The sequence below is a fragment of the Lichenostomus cassidix genome, chromosome 1, assembly GCF_008360975.1.
Source record: "Lichenostomus cassidix isolate B80296 chromosome 1, HeHo_3.0, whole genome shotgun sequence".
NCBI classification, from domain to species: domain Eukaryota; kingdom Metazoa; phylum Chordata; class Aves; order Passeriformes; family Meliphagidae; genus Lichenostomus; species Lichenostomus cassidix.
This window is the reverse complement of record NC_139479.1, coordinates 55,610,157-55,630,950: the sequence shown is the minus strand read 5'-3', so window position 1 is coordinate 55,630,950 and position 20,794 is coordinate 55,610,157. Positions and strand designations below refer to the sequence as shown.

General features: G+C 36.2%; 1 protein-coding gene across 5 annotated transcripts in view; it reads right to left on the bottom strand.

Annotated features, from left to right (window-relative positions):
- The window catches only part of DIAPH3 (diaphanous related formin 3), a 203,797-nt gene that overhangs the window by 118,891 nt on the left and 64,112 nt on the right, over positions 1–20,794 (bottom strand). For 3 of the 5 annotated variants that reach the window (XM_085058778.1, XM_085058806.1, XM_085058796.1), the window contains 2 exons: positions 3,153–3,182; positions 329–424 (listed from right to left, as the gene is read on the bottom strand). In XM_085058778.1, the coding sequence (XP_084914904.1) occupies positions 329–424; positions 3,153–3,182 (126 nt within the window). The remainder of the gene's footprint in view (positions 1–328; positions 425–3,152; positions 3,183–20,794) is intronic. The other 2 variants (XM_085058787.1, XM_085058812.1) reach the window with 1 other exon arrangement.

The window sequence follows — 20,794 nt, the reverse complement described above, 5'->3', positions numbered from 1 at the left end:
AGGGGGTGGGGAAATGCAGGGGAAGGGGAGTAGGCATTCCTTCCTTGATGAATATATTGAAAATACAGATAGATTAGATACACAGCTGTATGCTTGCACTTCAGTATATCCAGTCTTGAACAAGGAACAATCTTTAACTGCTTTTGGGGTCTTTTCAAGTGCTTCAGTTGTATCAACTCACATGCTTGGGCTTAAAAACAATATGCATGTATTTAAACACATTTTAAACTAGAAGTGGTTACCAGGCAATCAGACACGAGAGCAAGGCATTTTTATGGAACATTTGTACATTACTTCCTGAAAAAAAACCTTAACAGAATCCACTTACACAGATTCTGTGCAATCTTAGGATCCAAAACTTTTAATTCTTTGATTCGTTTTTTAATGGATTTCTTTTCTTCAAAATCCTCCTCCTCTCTTTTTACTGCCAAAGTAAACACAAATACAATCATGGTTAATGTTTAATATTTAGAGGAAACATTCATGAATTTGGAAAGCATATTTGCTATCAAGCTTAGTCAATTTAGAGAGAAAAGAACATATCATAAAACACACACAAAAAATAGAGAGGCTTTGCATGTATTGCTTGTATTCCAAAACTTTTGCTCTTCAGTCAAATTTGTAAGCTTGTTAGCCTTCTGGATTTTTTTTTTACATATGTAGGACCTGAATAAACATGCTAATGTTAATTGTACAAAATCAGTCACATTTAAAATACACAACATGCTCCAGTTACCCTGGCCAGGCTAGGATTATGAATCAGATTTTAACAATAACAAATCTTAAAAAAACATAGCAATGTCTCAACGCTGAGACATCTATCTATTTTTGTGATTGCTTTTGTCCAACTATAGGCACCAAAATTACCAAAGACCACTGGCTTATTAAAAACTTAACATTACCTTAGAATATAAACTAGTTGTTATATATCTATATAGCATATGGGTATATACGTAAATCTGTTTTCCTTCCCCCCTCAAAAAGATGCATTTTTAAATAAATGGTGTAATCATATTATTCAAAAATACCAAAAAAACAAAGTGATTGTATAAATATACATTAACTTTGCTGGAGATTTTGGCTTATTCTTTCTTTTCAGAAAATAATTCCAAATAAGATCTCCCAAATACATTGCGTAAGGTGCATTTATTTCTCATTATTCACACATTGTCGTAAGAATTACACTTAAAATTACAACATAGCCTTGATGAGGTATTAGTAGAAATTATTATACAAACAAACTAAAAAGCAAAAGCCACACAAATCTTTCCTTAAATACAATCTGATTGTACTCTTTTTTTTTAATTTTCCTTCTTCTTCCCCCCAGCACAAATCTTCATTGTCAAATGTTATTTACCAAATGTATTGCTACTGTTTATATAATTCTGTATACTATTTCACAAATGAAATTGGTTTCCAAGCTTTTACAGTATGGTTGTTCCAAATTAAGTTATACATGCTTCAAATATTTGAGAGTAGAAAATATGCTACAATTACATAATGTGCTACTGACTTCCGAAAGAGATAGATGAGAAGTCCTGTCAAGAAGACATAGGATTAAAATTTCTAGCTCAGTGATGATCCTTGACAAAAGTAGACATAAGCATGAATTATCAAGAGGATTTCCCTAAGCTGAAATTAATTCCAAAAATGTTAAGAGAGATATTTGAGAGCTACATTATTCTTAAATAAAGTTTTCCTAAGCACAATAAATTTTGCCAAGGATTGGGACACAGACTAAATGACCTCTTGAGGTCTTTGAGTTTTGCTGTCTAGGATACAACCAAAGACATAAGGACTTCAAGACCTCATATGGGGATTGAAGGAACCAGATTCAAATCCCTTCCGAGTAGGTGGAGACACAAATTTGAGTTATCTCCTATATCACTTTTGATACTCCACACCTCTATATGGGCTAGGGAGCATGATGCTCCTGAAGACATGCTGTATTCTGCAAAAACAAAATCACTAAGCAAGGGAAGACATAAAGCAGTCCTTAGAAGAAGGACTAATATCCAGGGTACTGCTAAATGGGTTACAACACTACAATCTTCCTCTTTTGTCTGTTCCCACAGGGCCCTGGAAAATGGGATACAAAGCCAAAATCCTCCTCTTTTGTCTGTTCCCACTCTACACACAAATTCTGGTTGGCCTTGAATTTCTTTTAGCACAGATTTAAGAGAATGGTAGGCACTCTCCTGTGCCAGAAAAAGCTACATACCCTGCTTACTACACATGTGAAAACAAAAGTAGGTTTTCACCATCAATTTGAGAACCCTATACCCCGTATTCCAAAGGAACAGAATGACATTAAAGGTACTGGATGAAAAGAAGGTTACCACTAAAGGTTCACTTTTTCTGATTATGCTTCAAGAAAAGCCTTTACTGAACCCAGAAGAGTATGTCAAGGGGCTACAGATCCCAGAATCATGACTGTTTTTTCCTTCAGTTACACACTTCAATAGACCTCTCAAATTTCTTAACTTCTTCAACTACACACTGAAAACAGTGACACTTAAAAACATGACTTCTGAGTTGCCTCAAAGTCTTATCAATACTAGAATTGCAGATTTCCCTAGAAGACCTGTACACCTGTATAGCACAGGTTCCAAGCCATCTTCGTGCCCTAATGAAAATACAGTAAAATGCTTTATGGCTACCTTGGAACTTTGCAAAAAATGTTGGAACTTTACAAGAAACAAAATAATTTCCTTTGTAGTCAATATAAAAAGAAGTTAAATTATCTAAATTTATTAAATTGCTTAAACTTGCCCTTACAGCCTCAAACTGGACACTAATAGGTGCAGGGGAAAAAAAAAAGTTTGCAAAAAGAAAGAAAAATTTATTCATTATAAGTCTTATAACAGAGAATACAGAGATACACAAGCATGTAAAAAAAAATTAACAGTTAAACAAGCACTACATCATTCCCTACTTCCAAATCAAGAAACAATGCTGCAAATGAACTGGCTAATAGCCTCAGGAATTTTCACCCAGGATGGGGTTAAGCACAACGTTACAGCACTACTTAAGGCACCACAACACTAAGGAAGAACATATAAGCACAGAATGTATATACTCAAGGAAACTCATGCAGGAATTGTATGAAGAGTTCTACAATTATGCAACAAACTAAATTATTGCAAACTTACATGATACTCCAGCAGATTTCAGGTCACGTCCTTATGTAGTTGGCAGCAATAAGAAGGAGAGGACACGTATTATTTTTCTTGCTCATTTGAAATGTTGCACTTCCCGCCGAAAATACTTCCTACTGCCCCTAGAAATTTCTACCTCCTTTGCTAATGTCCTGGTTTTGGCCAAGGACACTAGAAATTTTTCACAGGAGCCATGAGGGTGCAGAGGCTAGAGCCGTGTGGGCATGGCCAAGACACTGTGCTATTCAATGCCATCTCACCTCATGGCCAGGCAGGATGGAAAAGGGACTCTCTCTTGCTTCCTGCAAAAGGAGAAGGAGGGGGCATTGCTTTTCCAGGGGACAAAGTGACAAATGGAGTGATGGGGTAATGCTAGTCCCAACCAGATGGTCTGTCTGCCATGTTTTTCATTGTCTTGGGTTTGGGGAAAAAACATGCAGGCAGATGATCTGTACCATTTTGTTCAGTGTCCCAGTCAGTGAGCAATTCTTACTTGCAAACCACTCTCTTTTTGTAAACTTTTGTTATTAATAGTGCTGCTGTTACTCTTTATCTCATTGCTGTTTCCAGTAAATTGCTTTTATCTCAACCCATGATCTCTGCCTTTTTTATCTCCCACTGAAGGCAGGAGGGGGACACTAAATGAGGGAGTGCCACTCCTAAACCATGACAGGTGGCCAAAAAAAAAAAAAAAAAAGAAGAAGAAAAAGATAACATCCCAAAAGCCCAGGAAATACAACAATTATCTATTTCTAACAAGAAAAAAGGGAAAATAATCCCACATCAGAGGGGAATGAAATACCTGAGAAGTAAGTATCGAGATTAAAAGGAAATCAAAGAAAATAAGCAGGTAAATTTTCATTTGTGGAGGGCACCAGAATAGAGGGGAAAGTATATACAAGAAAGAAAATGGGAACATCTGCTTACAGTGGGGAAAAAAAAAAAAGCAGCCTAGTGGGTGTGCAGCTGCTGCAGAAAGGAGGTGACTATTGAAGGAAATAGATGTGAAATGTAACCATGTTAATGAGAGATGAATCAAACCAGGGGATCACAAAATACACATACAGTTCTCACGGCTCTAGAAGTTTGATCTTATGAAATCATTAACTTTTCCAAAATACTTTTTTTTCCCCAGATATTATACAACAAAAACCCACACACCCTCTAAAGTTCTATTTATATGCTAAATCTATCCCACTGTGGGACATACACATGGCCCCAGCATCCGAGCTGGACAACATTTCATCAGTAATACCTCATCTGATGCTCCTGCTCTGCCCTCTCAGCATCAGAAACAAAGTGCTAGAGCACTTTAAAACACACAGAACGCACCTCCCATCCTTAGCAGTTCCTCTTATCTTCACACCCCACATCCTTATTAACAAGACTAAAATTAACAGATGTGGTTGCCAGCATACAGACTGAAAAATACCTCAAAGGAGTTTTAGATACTGGACAGATTGCTGTTACTGTGTCCTTCAGATTCAGATCCACATGCAAATGTAGTCAGCTATCTCCATCTGGGGCAATGACCTGACTGAAATTAGGGTCCTGAAGAGAGTGGTGACAGGACTGTTTTACAAATATTACAGTTGGAAGCCCACAGAATAGCACTTCATGAAATTGTGGACTGGATCCTGTGGAGTTTCTCTGTAGAACTCTGAAACAATTACATTCTTGGTAGGTGCCACTGAAATAATCTACATTCATGAACTGCAATACACATTTCCATTTCTGCCACAGGTGTCACATAATCTGCTACCTACAATCTTTATAAGAAAAATCATGTCTGTTCATCTGTATGCTAAAAAAAAATCTTCAAAAATGCATCACCCTAGTGGAAAAAAAATACCCTTGAAATACAAGCTTCAAAAGGAATATATCCGAACATTTAGATCTGAACATTTATTTTTAAAAGTCTGAATTCCTATTTCAGATGAAACTTGAAAACTACATTACACAGAACACTCAGTGGAGTTATTTTGTCACTAAGTAACAGAACGTACAGAAAATTACACATGACCTTACACTTTTCCTAGCCTCTTAGCTAAGACAACAGTCATCCTGCATTCTCTCTTCACTGGAAAATGAAAGAACAAGCCTGGGGTCATGGACTCAAAGGAGGTACCCATACCGAGTGTCATTATGAAAGTAGATGCCTACTTCATCTGTAGAGAACTCTAACTCTTAAAAGGAAATGATAGCTTATGTCCCCTATAGCAGTATATTCAACGGAAAAAGCTGCAGTGTGTATCTCCTAAAAGTTATCTGGAATCAAAGGAACAGATCTTTAATAGAAAATGAGGTTGTAGCTAAATAACAAATCCTGCAGAACTTCTTAGTTATTCAAAACTAAAATGTGGAGTACCTTGCTATCAACCACTATTGAGGCTGGAAGTGACCTCTGGAGGTCCAATCCCCTTACTCACACAGGGCTACCTACAGTCAGGCGCCCAGGACTGTATTCAGGCATCTTTTGAATATCTTCAAGGATGGAGGGAGAGTCCAAAACCTCCGTGGGCACACTGTGCCAGTGCTCAGTCTCCCTCACAGTAATAAAAAAGTGGCTTGTGATGTTCAGGAGGAACCACCTGTGTTTCAGTTTGTGCTCATTGCCTCTTGTCCTGTCACTGGACACTACTGAAAAGTGTCTGGCTCAATCCTCCTTGCACTCTCCCTTCAGGTATTTACATAAACTGGCAAGACCCTCCTGAGCATCCCCTTCTCCACGTTAAACATTCACAGCTCTCTCAGCCTTCCCACACAGGAGGCTTCAGTCCATTCACCATCTTCCTGACCCTTTATTGGACTTTACCCAGTGTGTCCAAGTCTGTCTTTTACTGGGGAGCCTCGAGCTGGACACCGTATTCCAGATGTGGCCTCACCAGTATTGAAATCAAAGGCTGGACAAGGAATATGTGTCTTTTGACTGACAGGAAAGAAACCTTTGAAGACTTGGATTGTTTAACAGCTTCACGACTGCTGTCGCACAATATGACACTCAACAAAACAAAGCAAACCTTTACTCTCAAAAAAAGAAAAAAAGAAAAAAAGAAAAAAAAAATCAGAAGGCCACCAGCAAGCCTATTACCTAGACCATGACGCTATGCAGGTGCCATCAGCTCCACTTGCACATTTCATACTGAGTCATTCACCAGCACAGCTATTTTTTACAATCTACTTTAAAATACAAAAGAGACTGTGAACTGGATCTAAGTCATTTTACAATATAACTAAAAACACCTCCTTTGTTTTTTTCCTTCTTTATGAAAACAAGAATAAAATAAGGTTACCAGGCATTGCCCACAGAAGCAGGAAGAATGTCTGGACACTGAAAGACCAGGAAGCAGATAAATATTCTTCTTCCCAAACTAAGCAATTTAAGGGTGTATTAGCACAATTGTTAGCATCAGGGACTGCTCATCACTTAAAGATCTGCTTTAAATGATAATTCATTCCAAACCAAGAACATTAAGCTCTCACATTTTTTAACAGTAGCTGATAAAATTCTGAAGAAAAAAATCCAACCCTGAAGTCCTGTTTGTTAAGAACTATCTAAAATATTCACAAAAATATGACATACAAAAATCAGAATAATCACTCTTAGTTACAATCTGAACACCTGAACAGCTCCACACTAGAACTGAAAGTTTTAACCAAGACTGATTCAACTCTTGGAAAGATTTAAAACTTCATTAATTCTTGTCTGAGGGGAAAGATGAAAGGGGAGGCTGAAATGAGCTTTCTGCTACAATGGAGTTCGCTGGACAGGGAAAAGCAAAACCTACTGCTGTTCCCAGCAGAAAAGAGTATAGTACCAGTAGACACATCATTCTGCAGTTTCCAGATCTCCCCATTTTAAAGATATATTCCTACCATCAAGATTTAGATGTTTGGGCCTTACAAAGCTGATCCATCACTTGTCAAAGGCATCAAAAGCTGAATAACAGACCTGAGTGCACTTGTATCCAAGGTGAGCATAGTTGATTCAAGAAACACCATAACATTACTGATTGTAAACTGGAACGGCAACTGTTCACCTGCACTATTTGTTGTCCAATAGTTGCCTTTCAGATGTTGTTGAATTACAGAGCAAAAACTTTTCATTTAATAATCCTTGACGGATTGTTCTTCCACACATTTGTATAATTGCTTTTTAAACCTAATAAATTTTACACAATAAGTCCTTCAGCACAGGATTCCAATTCTTAATTACGCATTGTACAAAGAAAGACTTCATTTCATAATCTTGATCAATTTTGCTGGACCTCTACTATACTTTTTATTAATAAGAGGAAAGGAAACCACACAAAGTTTGCAGGATGTGGGCACAGCTTGAACTTTTACAGGGACACTGCTGTTTATTATTTTGTTTTCCTTGCTTAACAGTTCCCAAAAACCTATTTTGCCAGTATATCAGTAAGTTATTAAATTGTTAAATAATTCTGCCATTTAACAATGATTATCTACAATATGTCGACCACTGGTATCAACTTTGGCAATTGCAGATATTCAACCCTTTTTAAAAACTATCATCACGTTTGTCACCTTGCTTCCTTTCCTCTGATGTTGGCGTAAGTTCAAGTAATAGTTTACACAACACAGTTCATAGCTCAGCTGTTTCATCCTTCAGTTCCCTTAGAAGTCCAGGGTGAATACCAGCTGGTCTTAGCAATCTGTTACTGTCCACTTTATTGACCTATTCTAAAGCTTCCTCTACTGACCATGCAAGCTGTGTTTCTTGCTCCAATGTGGTGTAATCCCAAAGTCCAGCTTGGAGGTAACTTCAGTATTGGTCAAACTGAAATAATTTAGAGCTTCAGCATTTGGAAGCAGGAAAAAAGAGGCATTACTCTTTTTTTTCCCTTTGGAAGGCAGACGTGAAGCAGTAAATCATACTTTTGTATAGCATTTTCATTATGTCTTTATCATGCTCAAAATTCAATAGTATGAAAATTTTAACACCTTAGCTCTAAATCAGCAAAGCAGTTACAATCAGAAACCTACTGAAATCCTCAGAATCAAAATACAAGCATATACTCTTAAATAAAACCTGCATGAAAAATAGACACTCAAAGATGTGGCTTCTGCTGCTTATAGGTTTTATGTAGCATCCATTAAATCTGTTTAATATGCTGCAGTCTCTGTATTTCTTAAACAATGCTCTGGGTTTTTATCAGGTGAGTATACGAGTTAAACTTTTCTTTTTTTAATCTTTTAATGAAGATTACTTTATTCGATATCAAAATTCCTTAAACTTCAATAAATAGCTTCTAGAAGCTGGACCTGGCTTTTTTCCAGACCAAAGTCCAACATACAAGCTCATTTTAGTGCATCTTACTGTGCAAGTTTTGAAAATGTGGGTATTTATCATTATTTATTTACAAGAACAGGTAGAAGTATAATTTTCCTTTTTATACCTTAATTCACTACACTGTCAAAATTGTTTCATCATAATCTTAACTTTCAATTTAATACAGGTATTTCCAGCTCTTGAGTTTCAAAGTCTAGAAGTCTCTGAACATACAGTAATTCAAGTTTTTCACCTCTGGAGAAGGACTTGGGGTGCTGCAGGATGAATGACTGGACATGACCTGCCAGTGTGCACTTGTGGCCCAGAAAGCCATCCACACTCTGGGCTGCATCAAAAGGAGCGTGGCCAGCAGATCAAGGAAGGTGATTGTGCCTGTCTACTCCACTCTGGTGAAACTCCCTCCTGGAGTGCTGTGCCCAGCTCTGGGGTCCCCAGCATAGGAAAGACACGAACCTCTTGGACCAGGTCCAGATGAAGGCCACAAAAACAATCAGAGAGCTGGAGTATTTCTCATATGAAGACAGGTTGAGAGCTGGGTTTGTTTGTCTTGGAGAAGAGTAGCCTCCAGTGAGACCTTCTTATAGCTTTTGAATATTTAAAGGTGGCTTATAAAAATTTGGGTCTGTTGTGAGGGGACAAGGGCTTTAACCTAAGAAGGGTTGATTTAGACCAGATATATAGGTGAAATTTTTTACAATGAGGGTGAGGAAACACTGGAACAGGTTGCCCAGAGAGGTGGTGGACGCCTTATCCCTGTAAACATTCGAAGTCAGGTCAGACATGGCTCTGAGCAATTTGATGTCATTGAAGATGCCCCTACCCATTGCAGATGAGTTAGACTACATGGCCTTTAAAGGTCCCTTCCAATCCCAACTATTCTATGATTCCGAAAGTCACAGTATGAAGACACAGCTGAGTACTTCTGGCAATAAGTGAGAGTCCATTCCTTCCCTTACTCTCCTTTTCTCTTGCTTGCATATTCCTAGAATTTATGAAAAGGCCAGCATAATAATCAATGTACTTCAAAAACTTCAACTCACAAAAATGACTAAAACCTAATGGGGCGGGGTGGGACGGGGAGGGGGAGTGGGAGGGGAAGGGAAGTTTGCTATCAAAGTAGCAAGTTTAATCAGCTTGTGAAGTAATCAAATAAGCACCAAAGTGGGGCAGACCATGTAACCATGAACAGGGCAGAAGACACCAGTCAGGCCTCTTTCCTTCAGCATCAACAAACTGATGTTTTCTGTTGCTCAAGGAGTGCCATTCCATGATCCCAGTTGAGCAGAAGCTTGCCACGCATCTGAAAGAAGCTGTTCACCATTTTTCTGACACTATTTTTATCTGCATAATCAATTCCAGAAGTTTTCAGTTGTGCCATTTCCCTGCACAGCCACGTAAAACAGTATAAAGCAAGAAAGAATTGGACCCCCCATCTAGCAGCATCAGTCATTTGTTTTTAACGGTCATTTCTCTCAGAACAGTACACTGTAACTGATAAGAGAGACATTTTTCATAATTGATTTGATCTTTGTTATTGTAAGATTTAAAGTTAACAAGTACCATCTGAATGTACACAAAGGTTGAAGATGCATTTCTGACAGAAAAATCATTCCACCAAGATCTCATCTCCTTTCTTTAAACTACAGGGTTTATTTCACTTGTGTGAAATAGTGTTCTGTAGTTTTACCAGCACCCAGCTCTCAAAATCAGTTTTACTAAATATCCTTATAGATGAACAATACTCCAATTCACAACAAAGACAATTTTTACTAGTTACTATATAGAAGTAATTTCATTGCAGAACACATATTGCACTATATGTTATTCATCTCTAAGCACTTTTGCCAAACAGTTTTATAAAGGGTATTCTATGTGTTCTGACATTATTTTTAATTCTTTTATTAACCTCTGATATCAACTTAAAACAATTCAAGATATTTCCAACAGGGAAACACCGGATTAGACTTTCAACCCAATTCTTTGAGTGACTGTACAAAAAAACCCTAAGACATGCAAGTAAAATAGATGGCGTGTGCAAGGGCAGGAATGGATGATCTGACATAATAGGGACAAAACACTTACTAAGCTACCACTGTCACCTCAAAGCACTGTCAGTGCCTCACAAAACACAAAGGCAGGGGCAGTACCAGCCTAGCAAAGGACTGATCATTAACTTGTGATAGGAAACAGTAGTACATGGGACTCTAAACTGAAAGGGCAGATGGACAAGAACAGCAAACCAGGATTACTAGGAAGGAGCTGGTGTATCCTGACTGAAACTGGACAAGCAGCCATGGTCAGCAGTGGACTGCAAAGTTACACAGGCAGCAGGAGACCAAGGGTATGGGAGACAATAAACAGCACTCCCACCCTGGCACCTGAAGTACATCTTGAGATCAGGATCGATCACTTCTACCAACCTAAGACATCAAATACTGGTGTATACAACCAGGCAGTGAGACTATCTCCACATCTCCAGGATGATGGCGTTAGCTGAATGGCAGCCTAAAAGTAGCAGTGACTTTCCAGGTCAAATGCTTGGGTTTGAACCTTCAGAGTGAGACTGATTACCCCTTGTTACAATCCCTGGGAGCTAGAAAATCTGGGAGGCAAACCAAAAAACAGACGAATCACTGTGGATTCCCCATCCTGCGATCCACCCTCTTCCTCACGCACCTCTGCTAAACCTGCTGCTTATCAACATTTACCTTATGTGGTGTATGGGAGCAGGGGAGAGAAGATAAAGGAATGCACATCTATCCCTTACTTGGACATTTTTGCAACAATAATACCAACTACTGTGTCATCTAATAAATGTAAAACAGGAACTCATGATCCAAAGTTCATGTCACTTCTATAACAAAGAACAGCATATATGTTTTTCATCTTTTTATTAGGTATACCTGCAGAATATTGAGCTCTTTTTCTTAAAGAGGTATTCACAAGGTAAGTGTGCCTGAATCTCTCTGAACAACTTGTCTGGAACCAATCTGCAGTTCAGATTTATTCATGACTAGTTTTTATTTATTTCTCTTGGGTGAAACAGCTCTTTTCCCTTTCTAATGCTCTTCTTAAAGAATAAGAAAACATCTTAGCACTGCAACCTGATCTCTGCTTTTTTTTAATTAAATATTTCAAATCCATTTAATCTCTTCACCTGATGATACCAACAGCTTCTACGCATCTGTGACTTAATCTGCCTTGAGTCTGGGACAGTAAAACTGAAAGTCACATTACAAAGCATGACTTGTAAACATATTAATGACAATGCTTCCCTACTGGAAACAATTCTGTGAAATCCAGGATTTGTTCTGCTCTTCTTCCCTTACCTTTATCTACTTTCTTTTTGTAAACAGCCAATACATATACATGTATGTATATATATAAAAATACCCATATGTACATAAACTGAAGCAAAAATCACAGATTCTAGTGCTAACCTAAAATTTGTGTTCACACACGTTCAGGCATAAGCACCTCCAGTTTCTAAGTCCTGATTCCCTGACTACAAGAGAAAGCAAGTTCTATGCCATGCTCTTACACAACAGCAAATGCATCTGAGCGGACTGGAAAAGTGTTAGCTTGTTTCAGACTAATTCTTTCTCAGGTGTTTAATTACCGGGTTTCTTTGCTTTCTTCTGATATAGCTACGCTTGCACTCACATTCTCCATTCTCAAACACAACCAGCACTCTTCCACCTTGTGAGTAGTCAGTCAGCTATCACAGGTCTCCATAATCTCCATAATCAACTGTTAGATGACTGCCAGCAAGGCCACCCGAAGCTAGTAACACACCTTATAGTGACTGCTACAAAACTTTACCTATCTTCCTATCCCACTCTCTGTATTGCCCCCCCACAACCATCAGGTACACGCCAGGGATTGAGCAGGATGCTGGTAAACACAAGTTAGGCAAGTATAGTAGCATTTAGCACTGTGAACAAGGGATTGAACATGTTGAAATTTCTTTGATATGTGAGAAAAGATCTGTTTAAATAAAAACAAGTTAAGTTACAGTTAAAGGTTTGTATTAAAGAAGTCCTAGGGTTCTGATTTTGTAGATGATACATGTAGTATAAATATCCTGAGATTACTTGAAATGTACTTGAATGGAACAAGGTCTTTCAGAATTAATGGCATGTAAAAGTAACATAAAATTAGCCAATCATATTTAAGTATTTGGCTTTGTTCTCAAATTTCTCTTTCTTCTACTCATCCAGCTTCTATAACATCCTACCCTTCTTGAATCTGAAAATGCCTCCAAACTCTCCCATCATGAAGTTCAGCCTTTTCTTAACATATGCAACAAATCATTGAGACTATTCAATAAATAATTATTCCCAAAACTGATTCTTAAGGAACTCTCTTAATAGCCTTATAGTCCAGTGCACCCTTTTTGAATATTCCCCACATCCTCTTAAATTTACCTGCTTTACAAGTTTGCAGCTAATCCCAGTTTTCATGACATTGGTACACTGGCAATCCTACTGCGGTCAAGAGGTTAAACCTATCATATTTATTTTGCTTAGATTGTCATCTTCTCATCAACTGTCTAGCATAATTTACTTTTCATATGCTGAGTCTGACACACACTTCACTCTCCTTTTTTTAAAATCTACCTCTGTGTCTTTCATTCTAATTTGGTAGAAAAACTGTTCAGTGTTTCTGCATATCATTGATAACAGACTAATAAATCTATGAAACAAAATGCTCTGTCTTTTTTGAAATTAACTTATAGAAAAGGTGCCGTCTTCTTTTCCCAGCAAAAATAAATATCCACCCCCTCAGTATTCCCTTGCTATAACCACTACGTGATGCATGATTCCTTTGCAATCATCACTAAAAATCATATACACTGTTTCTAATAAAAGCAATTAAATGGATTTACATAATTGAATAAAGAAAAAACAATAATGTTCCACAGCATAAGTTAAATTTAAGGTCCTTATATGCACAAGTACTTCAAGCATTACGCTGAAACAAAATATGAATTTAGCCAACACTTTTTATTGCTAAAGCAAGAGCTGTCAATCAGCACATTTGTTTGCATGGTTTCATTAGATTACATTGCCTCAATCTCAACAGTCACAGTGAAGAATGTGGAGAGCATAACTGAGCATAACTGTATCTACTTAACGAGCATTCATGCATCCTCATTAATTTTTTTTCATCTCACTTTCAAGCATGACATGGCTCATACCAGAACAGTAACTTGCTGATAATTGTTTGAGACAACAACTGGACAGGAATAGTGCAGAGGTGAGCTTTCCTATAGATTAGTGTGCCTCAGTGAATTACAATTAATTTTAAAAGTCATCTGTCCTGCCCAGCAGCTTTCAAGACATTTCATTAGCAACTAAAGAAATCCTAATATATTTTAGGCTTTAATGACCCAGCTGCACTATACTTTCTAAGACAGAAATCTTTCCAGAATGCATGACAAATATTGAAATATGTGAGCTCATAGCTCAACAGTATTTATCAAATTGTCGCATGATATAAGCTGAAGCCTAGCTCATAATTCATTAATTTATATTCCAATAAAATAATAAGAATAATTTATACAATTCCCAAATCACAAACCACCTTTACGAAACTCTGATGGCAACTTTACTGTACTCCTCTGCAAGAAGATCAGTGTCATACTTAGGAATATAACAAAACAATTCAGATCAAGTACAAATCACTAAGGAAAACAACTGTATATAAAGTTGTATAGTTGTATTCCATAACAAGCTAAAGGAAAATAGAGCTTAGTTTTCTTAATATTGTTCTTTCTCTTGGGTAAGCAAAAAGTTATTCCCTAATCTTCCAAAATTTCAAATATGATTTGCTGTAACTGAAAAAGGAGTATCACTGAAAAAAACCAAAATACATCTGCCTTTCTGCAACAATACTATATAACTATATACTATATCTACCTAATCTATGGTTATTATAAGGTACTGATAATAAAAAGAAACAAACATCCAAACAAGAACCAAAAACAAACAAAAAACAAAACAAAACAAAATCAACTAAAAAACCCACAAAACCTAACAAGATTAGTTATAAAATAATGTTTAAAAAAACCTTTCAGATGTCTAACTATCTTAATAAACTGCTATGTGCTAATAATGTTCCCTGTCTCTTCTAGAAAAATCACTTCAATGCTGCATTATCTCTTGCTTTTGCTGCCCCAAAACTCAACCTTTTTGGAAGTCAGAGGATAACTTCCTCTACATTTATCTCTAGTTTCCTAGGAAATTGTTGAAATGAAAGAGTTCCATTTCAGCAACAGAAAAATCTCCATATCTATAGAAACACTATGTCTTACAAATTATTCATAGTTAGAAGGTTGCCTTCATGATAAAAATGGGTTTTCCTTTTATTGTTATTATTAAGTGACAGATATCTGCAGAAATTACTCACTCTTTTTACTAGGATAAAAAGAAAAGTTTGGTGATGAAAGAAGAGCTATAAAATGAAAGCAGATTTTCAACAGAAAGTCTGACTTCAGATGCAGAAAAAAACTGTATTGAAGATCCATTAGAAACCTATATCCTGACGAAATTCTTCACTTTGAAACAAGTAAATACCTGGGCCTCCAGCAACAGCTAGTGATGTCAATTTATACAGAAGGCAATTGTCTAAGGAAAAAAAAACTTCAATAAAAAAACCAGACTTAAATTAAAATTTTCCACTGCCTTAGGAAAAGACCACACATAATGACAGCCTGGACACAGATCACCGCATCTATTCCAAACAGAATGCTGGACAAACATCATTACAAACAAACAAACAAACAAACAAACAAAAAAAAAAAGATAGCATAAGACTTTTCTGCATCAAACAACTAGGAGCAAGTAATCTTCAGGAAGCAGGAAAGACTTCAGGTACAGTTTAAAACCAGTTGTTAATCAATTAATTGTTCTCTGTAGCACCTACCTTCCAAAGGCAGCACTGAGAACAAACACCTTTATAGTTTCTAGCATTAGGGCACCAGAGTCTTTGAGCCACTGCTATTTCTTAAGGCATACATTAAGTCATCATGGTCTTCCCCAAAGCTGGAGATGTTCCCATACAAACATGGTGCATGAACTTCACTTTCGACCTCTTATATTCAAAATAGAAAAGTTACATCTGTACACATGGATAACACGCCTCGGTGAATTCCAAGCAATCTCTCTCTCTCTATCTCTCTCTCTCTCTCTCTCTAACAGTTGTGTATCCAGGCATTCATACTGTGCTCTACTCACACACCATCCATTACCTGGAACAGCATCCTGGAGTTTAACAGAGTAAGTATCACTCTTTTAAAAGCAATATGATGCTTAGAGGCATCAGCAAGAGAGTAGCTGGTAAAATCATAAATGCACTTGAAGCAACCAGCAACCACACTATTACCACAAAGTTCTCTCCATATTGCAACCAATGCTTATTCATCCTAAATCCGAGCCATTTCCCTTGTAATAATGCCTGATACATCTGCAAATGAAGTCTTTTGGGGCTTCTACAATACAGAACAGAATTTGACACACTTTGACTCAGAATGTGACATACAACAGATGGGTTGCAAACATGATGTTTTGTTTCGGTTGAACTAGACCAGTGTAAGGCAAGAATGGAGCGAAAACTGTTGGTTGTGTTTCTCATGTGGCCTTTTTTTTTTTTTTTTGAGGGCTGGTGGGCAGGTGGTGGTAGTTTCCCAAAACTGTCCTCTATAAACATTGTACTATCGACCTAAGCATTGTTTGTCTACAGTTCTCACACTTTCAGTGTTCCTCTGGATGGAGTAAGTTCAAAAAGCTCTTGGACTTCCCATATTTACTCTGGAAAATGTGACTGTGAACAGGTCAAAGCTAATGGGGCTTTATGGAAGCAATGTATGGAAAAAGAGAAGGGAGATGTAATTCTATCTACCCATTTATTTTCTTTCTTAGGGCTCCACTGGACCTCAAGTGCATCCAAAGTTGCAAAGACACATACCCACCACAATTTTAGATGGATAAACTTCTGGAAGGGAATTTCATCCAAATAACTACAGAAAAAAAAAAAAATCACTACCAAAAAAATATACATAGTATCTGTGCATTCTGGATGGATAAACCTTTCTGTAAAGAAAAAAAAATCTTCTGCACATGTGAAAACAAAAACAAGTGTCATGGCAGTATCAATATAGCAGCTTAATGTTGCCCAAAATGAAGTACAAGAATGGAACAACACCATATATTCATATACTCATATGGAGCATTTTCTGGTTTCTGCCTTCAGAAATCAAAACTTCTAAACATTATGCAGTCACCACTAAAGGCTCTTTGTTAGCTATGCCCCTGCCCTTCTCCCCTTCTTTTCCCTTATTAGAGGTACAAACACTGAACACCTCCAGGAAAGGAAGTGGTCTGAACTCTGTCCATAGCAAAATACAATGATCTGCCTTCGTTATGCAGGATGGAGATGCTCATAGTTTTCAGTTCATGAACCTCTGAAGTAACGGTTATCTTTTTCCTTTTTTCTAACGCATGTTACAAAACTTGGTTTAGTGCTTTTAAATTCAGGCTAAGAACAGAAAAAGAGATACTGTGTCATAACAAAATATTGATAATGTCAAGTTTTATAATTGAGGTGGGGGGTTTAAGAAGAACTAGTTTGATCAATATTCAAAATCAGGACAGTAATTCCAACCTGTATCTTTTTTATCCACTCTAAAAAATTAAGCCTTTGTTTCTCAGAAAGAAAATAGGAAGCTGTTGTCTTTTTGAAATTACCCAGCAGTTGAACCCAAAATGCCTTTTTCTCAGTCAATCTGAAGAAAAATGTGGTTGTATTTACATTGCTCTATAAGAAGAAGAAGGGAAGTTATACAGCTGTTTTCCACTTTAGAGTAGAGCCTTCAATTTTTCATGACTGTTTAAAACTGTTCACACTAACACAGTATATAACCAGGATTGTATTAGACACTTTATTAGACAATGAAGAAATGTAAAATTCTTCTTCCAAAGCTTTCTAGTTCCTTTTAGCTGTACTTCTTTTCATACTGCCTCAAGTACTTGAAATAATAAACCAAATAAGTAAAAAAGAGTGCCTAATGTTTCAAAAGTTAGGTGCCCAAATAGTGAGTTTATTATTGCAATGTAATGGTAAACTCTAATTCAGCACTATCTAAAACCAAACAATATTTTTCTCCACTATTCACTTGCAAAAACGTGACACTGAGATTAGAAATACACGAGCTTACTCTAGCACTGTAATGTTGATATTTTTGTTGGTTTTAATCAGCAGTACCAACATAATTGATTCATTATTAAGTGCCTGGGACATGCACTTGTCAGCTAGAATTTGCTTTACTATCTTCCAAGTTTTCAGTAGCACACACTGAGACTCCACACAATAATTCTACTTACTAAAGTTATCTCACAACAAAAATGATCCAGAGCTGCCTTCTTGCATTTACTTTCCGAGAAAAAATGCAACCACATAAGCTACAAATCAAAAAACAATAACAGAGCAGTTCAACTTTTAAAATATTCTTTTTTTTGTGTCCACTTAAATTCAAATCTACACATAGATCAAGACAGACTATAGATGACACTCAGAGACATCATTTTGATGTTGTCAATAAATATGAAATGCTATTGTTGTTTACATTTACACTGAAATACTGTACATATGCAGCATAATTATTTCTAAACTATGAACTGTATTTTATCTGAATGTTGAGAGAAAAAAAAAATCTTTTTTTTATGTATTAGAGAAATTTACAAAATATTGCCTAATGATTTTCTTTTGAAACCTATTGTGATAAAAGCCTTTTCCAAGAAAAACTCATACTTTGGTATAGGATGATATTTCTTCTTTAGAAACTATAAAGGTAGTATTCTTGTAAATCTCTATGGGTATATTTAAATCCACAAGTTAACTATAACAGAAAATACATTTTTAAAAACTGCTGCTGTTGCAGACTGGGGAAAAAAATCTATACTTAAAGCTGCATGGCCATTATTTTCAACACAAAGTAAAAATCGTATTTTTAAGCAAATATTTAAAAAATCACAGTTCTAAACTGCAACACAAAATGAAAGAAAAATAAAAAAGATTCTTTGCTTCCTAATCTCTAAAACCATAGCATACATATCTATTTATCAAAAAGGCAGAGGTTGCAAGGTTTACAGAGAAGCACAAATTATTAAGTTATCAAATATGACATTAAGATCTGTTTTAAGTATGAATGTAAAATGAGTAAAGTTTGGAATCTTTTTTATATGTAGAAAGGTCAAAGTAATATAAGACATAATACAGGCTGAAAAAAGATTCAAGGATATAGTTGCTATGGTGAAGACAGGAGGAAGCATAAAGCCAGAAAGACATGTATAAAGAGTTTTTTAAAAGTATTTGGATACATAACAAAAAGATGTGGTGCAAGAATGTAACATAAGACATTACACTGATTTAACATAATACATACAAAATTAAAGAAACACAAAGACAGAAACATACATTGAAAACCTACTGAGAAATCTAAAGTAGTGCAGAGCCAGCAGACATTAAACAGACCATTACTATTTCTACTAGAAAATAACAGTGCAAAGTCTACTTCTTGATCATTAAGTTTTTGTTAGAAGAGTAATCTTGTTAATCACAAAAAGACTGCTGACATATTTTTTAAATCATATTGCATTGCTATGACAGTCATTACTCAATAATGAGTGTTTGATTTAGTTTAAACCATTTGAGATCTAAGGTGACAGAAGTGTTTATTTAATATAAATTATCTCAGCCATTAAACCATCAGGCAGATTTAAACATGCTAAAACTCCGAAAATTTATCATCTTATACTTAAGCAACTGAACTAACATCTTTAAACATTAGTTTCTGATGAAATAGCAACAGTAATAGCAACAGCTATAATTCCAATCTACCTATTCTTACAAGTATATGTAAACTCCTCAGAGTAAGGGACTAAGGTTTAAAATGAACTAAAATTAAGGAAATGGAGATGAACAATAGAAGTTACAGTTTTAAGGATGCTTGGTTTGCTCTAATAAGGGAATGTCCACATCTCACACATCTGCCTCCCTAAAAGAAAGCTGCACTCCACCTTAATTAAACTACACTACTTAGCACTGTGGAAATAGCATATGCACTGGAGTGTGGGAGAGTTTGTAGTGTGGATGCACAAAATACATAGCTATTGTACTATGAGCATCTTACAGATTTAGTCTTGAATGTCCAAGAAATAGAAGAATATCTTTTCTCTCTGCAACACAGACTATAACTGTATGCATATACAGTTTTCTGAGAAAAGTCTCTGTGAAGGAACTCAACCTGGCGTTTGAGCAAGCTCTCAGTTGCACAAGGGAACATCCCACTTGATAAAAATATGTTAAAATTGTTTCTGAGAAAAATCTGAACAAACCAGATTATTTACTTACTGAAAGCAGCATTAATATATCTTTCAAACTAGCTAGAAACCAGCAAGTAACAAATTAATCCATTTTTAATAAATCCTGTGTATTAATCAAATTGTACTGAACACCAAATCTCCAGAGCACAATTGAGTACTTGCATGATAAACAAGTTACAGAGCTCTCTAACTAAAGCCAGTGTCAATCAAGGTCACACAAAATCTCCATGTGGCTAGACTTGCCTTATTTAATAAATAAATTCAGGTATTATCAACAGCATGAACTTGTTAATAGATTAATACAAACAACATAGTCCACATTCTGTAAAAAAAAAGTTAATTATGAATAAAGAACTACTGTGCAGAAGTCTGTACAGCAATTCCTCAATAAGCTAGATAATTAGCCCCACATATTTTGCAGTAGGAATTTATTAACTATCACAAATACTAGGCTTTCAGTCATACAATGCACATCAAAAGTACTTTCCTGACAACAGCCTGAGGACTTCAGACCAAACACTAACAATTAGTTTAAGAGATGTTCTTTAAATTCAAGGGGTCACTCATACTGAAAAGTATGCTGAATCTCAGCAGAAAAAGATAGGAAGGGAAGTCAGTCACCCAAACCTTATTTCCCACCTTAACCTCCACACTCCTCCAGGTGCATTAACATTGCTAAAAATATTTAAATAACAAAATGCTTTTAAATTTAAATACCAGCTCATAAAATTAATGTGAGTTTCAGCTCATAAACATCAGAAATTAATATTAAATATTTCTGTAATAATTTTTACTAAAAAATCTGATAAACAATTTCAACTTACTTCCAAAGTAAGTCTTAAAAAATGTTAGAAAGTTAACTAGTGAAAGAGATTAATTACTCCAGAGGGCAAGGAAAGGCAGGTGATTTGGGGGGAGGTTTGTTTTATTTTCTTTTT